At 37.6% G+C, this 12471-nt stretch overlaps 1 protein-coding gene across 9 annotated transcripts in view; it reads left to right on the forward strand.

The window, feature by feature from the left end:
- PLA2G4A (phospholipase A2 group IVA) overlaps positions 1-12471 on the forward strand; it is a 149829-nt gene that overhangs the window by 98514 nt on the left and 38844 nt on the right. For all 9 annotated transcript variants that reach the window (XM_070266167.1, XM_005609738.4, XM_070266168.1 and 6 more), the window contains 3 exon segments: positions 3363-3499; positions 10692-10914; positions 11670-11784. In XM_070266167.1, the coding sequence (XP_070122268.1) occupies positions 3363-3499; positions 10692-10914; positions 11670-11784 (475 nt within the window).

The raw sequence follows: 12471 nt of genomic DNA on the forward strand, positions 1-12471 counted from the left end.
CTAATATTTTTTTTTCCCCTCAAAGCCCTTCATAATTTTATTTTTCCCTCCTCCCTAGTGTACTCCTGCTACAATAAGAAGACTGGTCTTTAGGTCTCTAAATCACATCCCCTTCCCTGCTTATGCCCCTCTTGGCCTGAGCTTAGGCCCAGTGTTTGGCACATAGCAACAATAAACGTTTGCTGTTATTATTATTACATTGCCTTTAAACTCCACCCTTCTTTCAAGGCCTAATTCCAATCCCTCCTCTATGTTCTAACTTCTTATCTGCCTTCCTTACAACTGCTCGTGCAACTAATACTATATTATACGCTACTCACCCACTTTAGTGTCCTGTCTTAGCATTTTTTCCCCCTCCAGACAAGTTTTTAAGAACTTATATATTTTACTTTATATACAGTTTTAAAATCTGCGTTTGAGAGCATTCTGTTCATATAAATATACCCAGGTTCAAAGCCATTTAAATTGCTCCGTTGTACTGAACTGGTAGAGTGTGTTCATGAATGAAGTCTCCAATTCATCTAATTTGATGCCTAGGGTCTTTCAATTTGTGGCTACTCAGCATTAGAGAGCCCTGGGCTAGGAAATTAATCCTAGGTGTCCTGCTATGCATTGTCCTAAGACCTAACCAAGAAGACCTAACCTCTACGGACTTCCTTTTCCACACGTAAGAGAACTCCTACAGTCTTTTTGGTCCTTGTAGTTCTAATAATGATTCCATGAATATATGTGTTTATCATATTGGTGAGTGGACCCCCAAGGGTCAGGATCCAAGTGCTTGGAACAGAGCGCGTTCGTGTCATGTGCTCTGCATTTCTGAGATGGAGAGCAGTAGTCCCCCTCAGCCTGGCTCTGTGCCCTGGGATCCTTCTCCTGGGTAATGACAGCATCATCATGAGCAAAGCCAGAAACCCTAACAGTCTGACCATACTCCTTCCCCCTTACTCCTAACATCGGCTCTGACACCAAATGTTAAAGATTCTGCTTGTAAATGTACCTTGATTCTCTTTCTCTCCTCGTAAGCTTAGCTTTAGGGGTGGAAGGGAGGAGAGGTCATCGTATGCCATTCACGACTCAGGAGAAAGAAAAGCTGACTATTAGAGATAAGAGAGAACTGTCCAAAGTGCTTGACCTCTACGCACATGCACTCCGTGATTCATAGGTTTATTCTGCAAATTAGATTGTCACTAATATAGAAAATAAAATCTGATAGCAGTCTGACTATTTTAGTATAACTCAAGTCTGCTACTCCAGTCACAGCATCCCCACCCAGTTCGGGTTCCGCTCTTCTACCCATGTGAATTTCTTTGTTCGCTTCATCTCTCTGGATTGCTTCATGATCTAATATCTTTTGCTGCATGAATTGCTCAGTGTTCCATCTGAAACTTCTTCCTTGATAATTGTTATTATCGGAAAACAATATCAAACAAAATACACTCCTTCTCCCCAGCAATCTGACTGTACCTCCACATCAGCTTCTGTCTGTCCAGAGGATATTTCCATCCATCTGCTCCCTCTCTCCTCTTCCCTCCCTTGTCGGCCCCAACTGCCTGTCCTCATCAGGCTCAGATTTTCCTGGAAGAGGTTGAATTGCACTCCCACACCCCTGATATCCTAGGGCAGCGGTTTTTAAACTTTTTGGTCTCAGAAATAGTTTATATTCTTAAAACATATCGAAACTTCTAAGAGATTTTGTTTATATAGATTATATCTATGAATATTTACCATATTAAAAACTAAAGCTGAGAAAATTTATTTTAAAGTCCATTTCATATTAACGTAAGTAACATATTTTATGAAAACAACTATGTTTTCCAAAACAAAAAAAAAGTGAGAAGAGCAGCATTATTTTACATCTTTACAAGTATCTTTATTGTTTGACTTAACAGAAGACAGCAGAGTCTCATATCTGCTCTTGAATTCAGTCTGTTGCTATATCACACATCATGTGGTCTCTGGAAAACTCCACTGTACACTCATGAGAGAATGAGAATGATAAAAAGCAAATAACATCTTAGTGTTATTACAGAAACAATTTCGATCTTGTGGACACCTGGAAAGCAGTGCACACTTTGCGAACTGCTGCCCTGGGGCCTGGAGAAACAACCAGCTCTCTTAGGCAGTGATGGTCTGGGACCACAAGGAAAATGACCATCTCTCCCTCTCCAAACAAACACTCTTGTGTTTTAGTGCTGTTACAGACAGCCTGTGCTTCTCTGTTTCCCTGTGAAAACTCTTCATTGGTTCATGCTGCTTCCGTTTCCACAGAGCCTCCTTCCCTGCCCTGGTCCCTACCTAATGAGTAACTGTGCATTTTTAAAGTCAAGCTCAGATTTCTTCTTTGTCTGTGAAGCTTTCTCCACTGCTCCAGTTCCTCTGATTGGAACTGACCACGCCTTCTGGACCTCATGTACTCCCAGCCTGTAGCACTTTCTTTTAGTGAGGCATACTAGCATGCTAGCATGAGCCGGGAGCCTGGGGTTTTGACTCCCGACTCTGCTTCTTGTTGGTTGCATGATCTTGAATAAGTTCTCAAGGTCCTGGTTCCAAGTACTTTAGTTTTATCCCCTGTAAAATGGAAATCTCCTAGGGATTTTGTGAAGATTAAATGAGACAATTTCTGCCGAACGCTAAGAACAGTTCCAGCTAGATAATGAGGTCAACGAATTCCATATAGCCCTATTTTTAATGCTGTCATAATTATTATTACATTTCTGCCTCACCTAAATAAACTGCATCCCCCGGATCCACCCGTGCTACCTGAAATATAGAGACCAAATCAGATTTATTGAATGAATTAAAGAGTAAATAAATAAATTTAGTAGTTCTTGTTAAATCTTTTTTTTGGCCTGAATAATATATTTTTAAATGAATCAGCATAAAGGAACAGTAAGAATTCTGGACCAAGAAGGCAAGGTGCTTGCTTAACTACAGATAAGCAGCTAGTAGATCTTATGCAAGTAAATTCATCCTTTCAGAACATCCATCTCCAGAATGATCAAATGCCTTTTGCTCACCTTACAGGATTTTTGAGAGGATCAAATTTAAAAAGTGTACCCAAAAGCAAGCCAAAAACTGCAAAGGGTCGAGTAAATATAGAAGATGATTCTTGTTGGTATCATTATTAAATTGAGTTAGTTGGTTATTTTAATAATGTCTGCTTTCCAATAGGCATTCATCCTTTATTTTCTTATACGAGACGTTATTTTTTCCTTTTTAAAAATGAGACATTATTAAGGTATGCGTGAACTTATAATTCTTTATTTCCAAATGTGGAACATTTAACATAAAAATTGAAACTAAAAAGGAAATATATTTTATGACTTGACTCTACAAATGATCTCTGTGTGTTATCATTCCAGGTGCCTGTGGTTGCCATCTTGGGCTCAGGCGGAGGGTTCCGAGCCATGGTGGGATTCTCCGGGGTGATGAAGGCACTGTATGAGTCAGGAATCTTGGATTGTGCTACCTATGTGGCTGGTCTTTCTGGCTCCACGTGGTTAGTATACATTTTAAGTCCTAGTCTTATCAACCTAAATGCTTAGCATTTATCTACCTGAAACACTAGAAAAGAAAAAGGGATTTAAAAAATTGAACATTAACTTCAAATTACTGAAATGTTCCAACTTGATGTAATCATTCACTTTATAAAAATGTTCTTAAGGCAAATTCTTACCTAATGAGGACTCACCCTAAATTTACCCCCCTTAAGCCTGTTTGTAACTTAAAATGTAGTTAAACATAAAATAAAAAAAAAAATAGATCAATTGAAATAATTCTATATAAATATCATAGAAGTGAAATAACATACTCCACCCATAATTAATTTAATCTTCCTATAATTTGCTGGTTTGTAATCTTTCAGCGATTGTGTCTAAGTCTGAATGATTTACTAGGTAATCATTTCCTTCTTTGGGGCAAATAAAATGAAATCCAAGATACTTTAGTATACAGAAGAAGGAAAACAACTTTTGAATGCAGAAATGAAATAAATGTCACTGATTTGTATCTAACTTGTTATGAAATTAATCCTTTAAATATATGTAAGCCCAGCTAAATTTGGATAGTGAGTTAAAACATCTGTATATAAAATATTTGTACAACGTAGATTTGCCTTTTCACAAATGTATTTATCAAACATTTTCAAAGAAGTTACTACATATTTTTTGGTTTGCCTACCTCACGTAAGCATTCAAAATTAAATATTAGTCCTTGCTTAGATGTCTCAAATAAGAGTACCATTTTATCACAGAATGTCCAATTTTGACTTGCAAGGCTCTTTAGTCACTTAGTCACAATAAAGCTCATCTATCATAATATTGTCTTATCTGTGTCTAGCATTTAAAAATTTCTGTACCTTCTTATCCTGTGAGAGGGACATGAGTTTTTAAATTTTTCAGCCAAAAAAATTTGACTCAGACCAAGTGATTTGTCAAGATCACTAGCAGAGCAGGCGTATAAACTCAGGCTTTTGATCCCCCCTTCTAGAAGTCTTTCAACTTCTCCTGGTCAACTATTCTACACAGAGATTCACATTTAAAGAATCTGTAGTTTCTTAAATATTTTGAATGTATTCTTTAGCTGAAAAACAAATCCTAGAACTATGGTTAACACTTTTTTTGTAGGTACCCTCAAAATGATTTATCTCTTATGAAAGAAGGGTGTAGCCCATCATTATTCTTTCCCTTGAAGGAAAGAGCAGGTACCTGCCTGTTTAAGGAGTGATGTGATGGAAAGAGTTAGACCCTTAGATTGATTCACCTACTCAAACATTTTGTTGTTATTCTTTGGGTGGTTTTCTTTCTCTATGGTCACTATTTGTTAGATCCCTGTGGTCCATCACTGACCACTACATTGTAAGAAGCTTACTTTCTTAAACTCATCTACTAAAGAAAGAGCAGGCCATGAGTACTGATTTGGGGGTATGATAGTATGTGTTTGGGCTTAATTAGAGCTGCAGTCATTGCTTTGGTTATAGATTTGGGGCAACATCTTACATTCTCCTCTCAGGGTTCTGAAAACAGGTTCTGCAAAATGTAATTAAGAGAATTTTAAATGTTATGGGCCAATCATTTAAATATTGCAGGCCACACATTTATATATACATAAACTTCTGCTCTATCCTTCCATGTCTAATTTCCTCAAAGATTAGGCTTCTCTTCTTTATTCCATTTCCTTAAAGGCCACTCACTCCTAAAATCCTTACAATCAATTTTCACCCACGCACGATCTAATTTGCCAATATAGTGGTGTCTTTTAGAGTTCTTATTCTTTTTGACTTTTTGGGGGAGTCAGGAAGGCTGAGGTTTGGAGTGGAGACGTTTCACACGTTGACTTGTCCCTCTTTCAAATCCTCCTTCCCATGCCTTTTTTGTTTTTATTTCATCCTCTCTGATTGCTCTCTTTCCCGTGTTGTCTTTACTGCTCTCACTGCTTTTCTCCTTTCCTCTAGGACCCCTCTTTTGTTCTATTATGTCTACATATCCTCCCTTGGTAATTTCACCAACTTCTACCACGTCAGTTATTACCACCAATAATGTAATTCATGGAAGTCTAGGACATCCCCAAAGTTAATGGGCCAAAAAAGGAAAGAACACCCTAACGGAGAATGTAAAGTAGACGTCAGAGAAGAGAATCAAGTAAAAGATGAGTTCCAGAGGTCGCTGGTGGAGAGTACTTGGAGAAGTCATGGGTATTTTAATGGAGTGAAACATCTGTGAGAAGCTTAGCTTACAACTGAGTTTGGAGATCTTTAGTGGTTTCACCAAGAATCCCTAGATAAAGCAAATAAGAGGCACTTTTGATCATGAAATTGCAAATAAGAAGAGAATAGAAGGTGAAAGGAAGAAAGGTGGGAAAATGAACCTATAGGATCTGTCTATTATTTCAAGAGGGGAATATAGGACCCAGGGCAGAGGGGTTTGTTGTGTTTTGTTTTCAGAATTTAAGAGACAAGCATTTTTGTGGAATTCCGAGGTGAAGGAAATAACCTAGAGTAAGAGATGGTAGATAAAGAAATAGATGGATCGTGGATAGAAGGTTCAGGCAGAGACAGGACAAGTGAAGGTGTTAACCATGGAGAGAAGACACTTCCTGAGATGGAACAAAAGGTGGTCAGGACGATTCATGTTAATGGTTCTCTCTTGAAAAGTAAAGGTGAGAAGGGAAAAAGTTCAAAAAAGGAATTCGGAAAGACTTGAAAAAACAAATTGCACTCTTGTGTTATGTAAGTTTTTATACTTCACTGGTACGTGACCATTACTTGGCACAAATGAGGTAACACGGAAATATCTGAAGAAGCCCTGGACCTCCCAAAAAGTTTTCTGTGACCACAAAAGAGAATTTTATGTAGGACAAAAGCTTCCCTCGTAACTGCTACTACTTTTATGGTAATTATTTCTGAAATTATTTTTGGATGATACTTGTTATTCATTAAATATAAGTATTCACCAACTGGGAGAACTGACATGAGTGAAATAGGAGAATCATGACAGGAATCCTGAGTAATCCTGCTAATTACTCGGAACTCCTCTCTTCCTCAGTACAGCTGTTCATTTGTAGTATTATTAGGGGCTACTGGATATTGACTGCTGTGTTTGCCTGACATTACCAGCAAAAGAGAAATGAGAGCAGCTCTGTATCTGCAGACAATGGGGCCTAATTCATTAAACTGACTGAAATGGAATTCAAGAATGAGAACTTTCAGTTTAACAGTCTGAAGAATTCCTGGAATATTGAAAAATGAAACAATTTTGACAGAAGTTGTTGCATAAGAGGTGACAGGCTAGAAGATCAAGATGTTTCTTAGAGAAAATATGTCGTTTGAGGTGGGGACTACGCTTGTCTTGTTCACTGATGAATCTCTCCCTCTTATCGTATGTTTAATGGCTAAATGAAGACTTGCATAAGTAACTGTATTTTGGGGGATTTCTTTAGGGTTTTAGGATATTTGCTTCACAAATTTGAGTCTTCTCAAATCATTCCAAATTTTAGTTGCATATAAGAATCATTTTTGGCACTTTTTTTAAGCACAGAAATTCTAGATGTTTACCCCTGAAGATACTGGGGGCCAGGTAATGATACTTTACAACATTGACTGTCATTTGGAGGCAGAGACTAAACTGAGAATTCCTTGTTCTCTGGCATGATTTAGCTTTTAAAATTTCACACTTAGCCTAAAATGCATTCAGATGGAGAGAATGAGGTACCCCTTCATAAAAAATATGTAGAAAAAGTAGAGGCAAATATTTTCAGATTTATAGAGAAATAAATTGAAGACCCTTTCATTCATTAACCAATTATTTCTAGAGGCCCTCCTATGTGTAAGACACTTAGCTTTTGAAACTTGATTGGTATAATTGGAAGTGATTTATTGGTAAAGAAATGAAAATTAAGGTGTAACTCTAGAGTTGCAAATTGGGGTGATGTTTGTGTGCTTTAGATGGTAGTATGTCCACAGAAGGCAGTAATAGCTGAATCCTGCCTTGGTGCAACCAAGGAAACCAAGAAAGCTATTTAAGGAAAACTGGTCATTGTCTACTACTCCATCTTTAGCTATCACCAAAGCCAAAACTTAAGTCTTGGATGTCACCACAATGACAGCATGAAAAATCTGTCCAACTCACATTTGTCAGTTATAAGGAATCTAGGTTCATAAATGCTGGACAAGCAGAGAACATTAGCCCAATGCCAATGGTTTAGGTATTCTAGGTCTTTCTGTCTCTAGGGTTGGTATCCTCAAGCCAACTGCTTCATGATAGGGGAAGAAAGAGAAAGGAGAGAGGGAGACTCCCTGAGTGAGTGAGTTTACTTCAACCTTTGGAAAGCAGAAATGGACTGCAATAGGTTACATTCTATGTGAAACAAAAAGTGAGAATCGGGCTGACATCCGTATACATTTTGACCTGTTAAAAACATCTACCTCTGAAACTGTGGCACAGAGTCCTAGCTTTTGACCAATTCCCCAACCCCAGAGGAAGGATTTTCTTAATCTAGGTCGAATGGCTAAAATTGAGAGGAAGAGAAGAGAAGAGAAGAGCTTCAGATCTTGCTGGAGGCAATCCATGGGGTGGAGGGACTTGTTAGAATTATAAATTGATTCTTTACAGAGCAGCTAAATATAGATGGAGACGGGAAGTCTTAAATAATGTAAAGGAGATTTGAGTAATTATACCATTCTGCTAAGCAGTTAGAAATGACAGCTTCCAATAGCAGAATGATCATATCATTTCCTTTTTGCCTACCTTTTTAAAAAAATCGTTCTGTGGCTAAATTGATTTCTACTGACATTTAAGTGTTTGGTTCTTTTCTTTATTTTTACCCAGCTTCATTAAGGAAAGGATTTAATATATCCTATTATAAAGTAAAACTGGTTTGTTTATAATAAAGATAGAAGTGAAAAATATATAACTAGAAATTAGATTAAAAATTCATGCTATAACCGATAGCTTTGAAAGGTATGAGACACAGGCTTGAGTTTAAGATTTCTAGAATTTAACGCAAAATTCAAACTATGTGCAGTTACATAATATACATTTTTAATAAATTAAGGGCAAGTCAATGGTCTGTGGGGGTAGAAATTATTCTTGGTAATAAGACCAGGAAAGAACTTAGTGTGCTCATAAAGAATGAAGAGTATCCTGAATAGGTCCAGAACTGACCACTGAGGAGCTAAAAATGGTGTTTTATTTTCCTATTTTTCTTATGTCCTTAAAGATAAACCAATATCATTACAGAAATGTGTGCATTTATTGAAAAGTACGGTAAGGTCCAGGAAATCAGATCTTTGTTGCTCCGGATGAATCATGTGGTTGACTTCAGAATAGCTGCGGGAATGGATGAACTCCGCATCTCTGAACCAACCTAAGCTGTATTTTTTTTTTTTTTTTTTTTGGAGGAAGATTAGCCCTCAGCTAACTACTGCCAGTCCTCCTCTTTTTGCTGAGGAAGCCTGGCTCTGAGCTAACATCCGTGCCCATCTTCCTCTAGTTTATACGTGGGACGCCTACCACAGCATGGCTGCCAAGCAGTGCCATGTCCGCACCCGGGATCCGAACCAGCGAACCCGGGCCGCCGAGAAGCGGAACGTGCGAACTTAACCGCTGCGCCACCGGGCCGCCCCCCCAAGCTGTATTTTTTAGAGATATGTAGTGATTCTACCAGGCCCGAGTTCAGAGGAAGCCTATTTGATTTATCTTTATCACATGTTTGTGGGAAATGTTAGGAATTCAATTTGTGTAATAAAGATGTCTTCAGAATTTCTCATTTTTTTGACAGAGTGTGCATTCCATTTTAGGTCTGTTATTCCCCCCCATTTGTTAACTTACAATTATTTTCAATTTGTCTTCAAAGAACTCTGAATCCAACAAGAAATTCTAATTTCCTGTGAAGTGGGAATAGTTTGGTCTCTAAGAACGGAAATCTTATTTAAAATATTTTTTAAAATAAAGCCCAGCAGGGGAGAGGACAAATTTTAAATTGTAGTTCTTCTGTTATTACTTGGCGTACTGTGAACATGTATTTAAATTAATCGATCCTCTCTTTTCTCATCTTTAAAAAAAAGAATTGAAAGTTGTTACAAGTCTTCAAGATAATAGTTTATGAGCAATTAACCAGTGCAGACCTAGAACATAGCAGGGACCCAACAAGAGTTAGCTTTCTCTCCTCCCTGAAGGGAAGATAAATCATTAATGATAGGCATTTAGGTTGAATGTCAAGGAAACAGGAGATTAAAATATGTGGTATTTTTCTTTGGTTGGATTAAGTGGTGCAATATTTCTTTCTTTCATTATTTTGTTTTCTAAGTCCAAAAAACTGTGCTTGCCATATACCAGGCATTTGCTAGTCATTGAAGCTAAAGATGATAAGCAAAGTTTTCCCTGCAGGAAATCACAGCTTATGAAGGGAGACAGAGAAGTAAACTAATAATTAATATTCAGTATGAGAGCTACAATACTAGATATATTGGTTGACAGGAAGGAGGGTGGTAACTGAACATTTATTGTCTAAATGTTAAATACCAACACACGTGGTTATTTCCAGCATTACTAGAAGTGGCCAAATGGCTAGTGGCCAAGAATCTTCACAAGAAAGTATTTATCTTAAAAATCTACTCCTCTCCAGGATTTCACCATCAGATTTGTATGCTCAGAATTTCTGAGACCTACAATTGCTAAGGCCTGGGATTTTGTCTAATTGGCCAAGGGACAATTTAAAAAAAAAAAACACCTTTGTCAGGAGAATTAGGTACTCACAGGAGTTCAGACAACTCCTTTTCTACCTGTGGATAATCATCCTAAAAAGTCAGATTACCAGATTGCTTGGCTGGTATTGTATCCAGACAAGTCAATTTATTTACATGACTCAAATGTGTGAGTTATCAGTCTCTAATAGACTGATAGGGATCCCCCTTCCCAGAGACTGGACAGTGGACAGCAGGCCCGGTAGGGCTTCCTCTCCTCCGGACTGTGCCTGAGAAGTCCAGTGTTTCCTCTGAGCCTTCTCCTTTACTTTGCTTCCATTGTAGACCAGCTCCTTTCTGACTGATGCATTCTTTCCTTAATTGGATTAATATCTTTAATCAGAAAATCAAGTGAACCAACCATTTCTTATCACAGAGAGTGCCTGCTTTCTTTGGAGACTTCTATGTAAGGCCCTTTATTTTGACTGATTATCTTTTGTTTTCTTTACAGGTACATGTCAACCTTGTATTCTCACCCTGATTTTCCAGAGAAAGGGCCAGAGGAGATTAATAAAGAGCTAATGAAAAATGTTAGCTACAACCCCCTTTTACTTCTCACGCCACAGAAAATTAAGAGATATGTTGAGTCTTTGTGGAAGAAGAAAAGCTCTGGACAACCTGTCACCTTTACTGATATCTTTGGGATGTTAATAGGAGAAACACTAATTCACAATGTAAGCTATGGCTTGATCTACAATCCTTTTAATACAAGGAGATCGTGTATATCATAATAGTTTAGATGAAACAAAATATGATACATTTTGTAAAAGTCACTTGGCTCAACTTACCCTATCAACAATGGCACTGAGCACATACACCCTGCCAGGCATAACTCTTCTACGTTTCAAACTAGTGCTTACTAATTCATTCTGTCTATCAATTTTGATGTGTAGGGTAGGACTTTTCCATTCCTCTTTGGAAAAATACACATTTTAACCCTTAACCATTCATTCTCCCCTAATGGTAATCTTTTTCGATAAGGAGGTGAAGGTAAGTAGTATTTGAATAGTAGAGGAAGAATAAGGGTTGCCTGGAGAGAGTCAGACAAGGGAGTGAATCACATGGAACAAATCCTTTTGACATATGACCACATTGTGACATTTCATCTGAGATAAAGCGGGGGAGATAGAGTCTGTGCCAGGGAATCCGCGGGCTAAATTCTTTCTGGGCGCCACAGTTGCCAAATCGTTCTCCGGTTCAGTTGTAGACATAGTCCCTAGCGTGATGGTTGTTTTTAGAATGAAGATAATTACTTCCATAAAGCTGACTTTTTCTTGTTTATTCAAGACCCAGAGATTTCTAATGGCTTCTTTTTATTATAAAAATTTTAAGTGTCTTGATTGGAAGTACTCTTTTAAATAGTGTTCTATCTGTATCTGTTTGTATATTTAAAACCATTTCTTTCTTTCTTTCTTTCTTCTGTGGACAGAGAATGAACACTACCTTGAGTAGTTTGAAGGAAAAGGTCAATACTGCACAGTGCCCGTTACCTCTTTTCACCTGTCTCCATGTGAAACCCGATGTTTCAGAGCTGATGTTTGCAGGTTTGTAATTTCCTCTTTCAGAACATTTCCTGGAAACTTTAGACTGTGGTTTCTAATGATTATCTTTAGAGGAAAGTCATAAGCAATTTCAGTTGCTGATTTTAGTACTATATTTTCCGTACCATAAAAATATTTGAAAATATAAGAAAATATTAACCTAGATGATGTTCTGGTTGTAGAGAATGTTCCATGAAGCTAGTTACTACTATATCCTCATTTAAATTAATGAAATCAAAAATAAGCTATAAAAAATAAATCATGAATATAATCAATAACTCAATTTTAATTACCCATTTCTCAAAGACTTTTAACAAAAATTGTGTGTGTAGTGCTTTTAGACGGTGCATATACTTTTGCTTGCTGCTTATATTTTCATTGAATTGGGTAATATGACATATGTTTATCGTTCAAAGCACTGTTCTGATTTTTATAATTCAGCACCTAAAAGGTACTAGTCTGTACTTGTGGCAGCTGGTGAGCTAAATGCTTCGTTTTGTTAGATCTCAGACGTCAACACTTGTTTCTTCTGTAGCTTCACCCCTCCTTAGGTGCTCTAAATTATGTGACATCATACTTCTGGGGGCCTCTGCCAGTCCTAATCTGCAGTGTGGTAGCATTTCTGACTGTGGCTGGTAGGGTTCGTTGTATTTTTAGGGAAAGTATCTCAGTGACGTCAGTCACATCATA

Source organism: Equus caballus, chromosome 5 (genome assembly GCF_041296265.1).
Source record: "Equus caballus isolate H_3958 breed thoroughbred chromosome 5, TB-T2T, whole genome shotgun sequence".
NCBI lineage: Eukaryota > Metazoa > Chordata > Mammalia > Perissodactyla > Equidae > Equus > Equus caballus.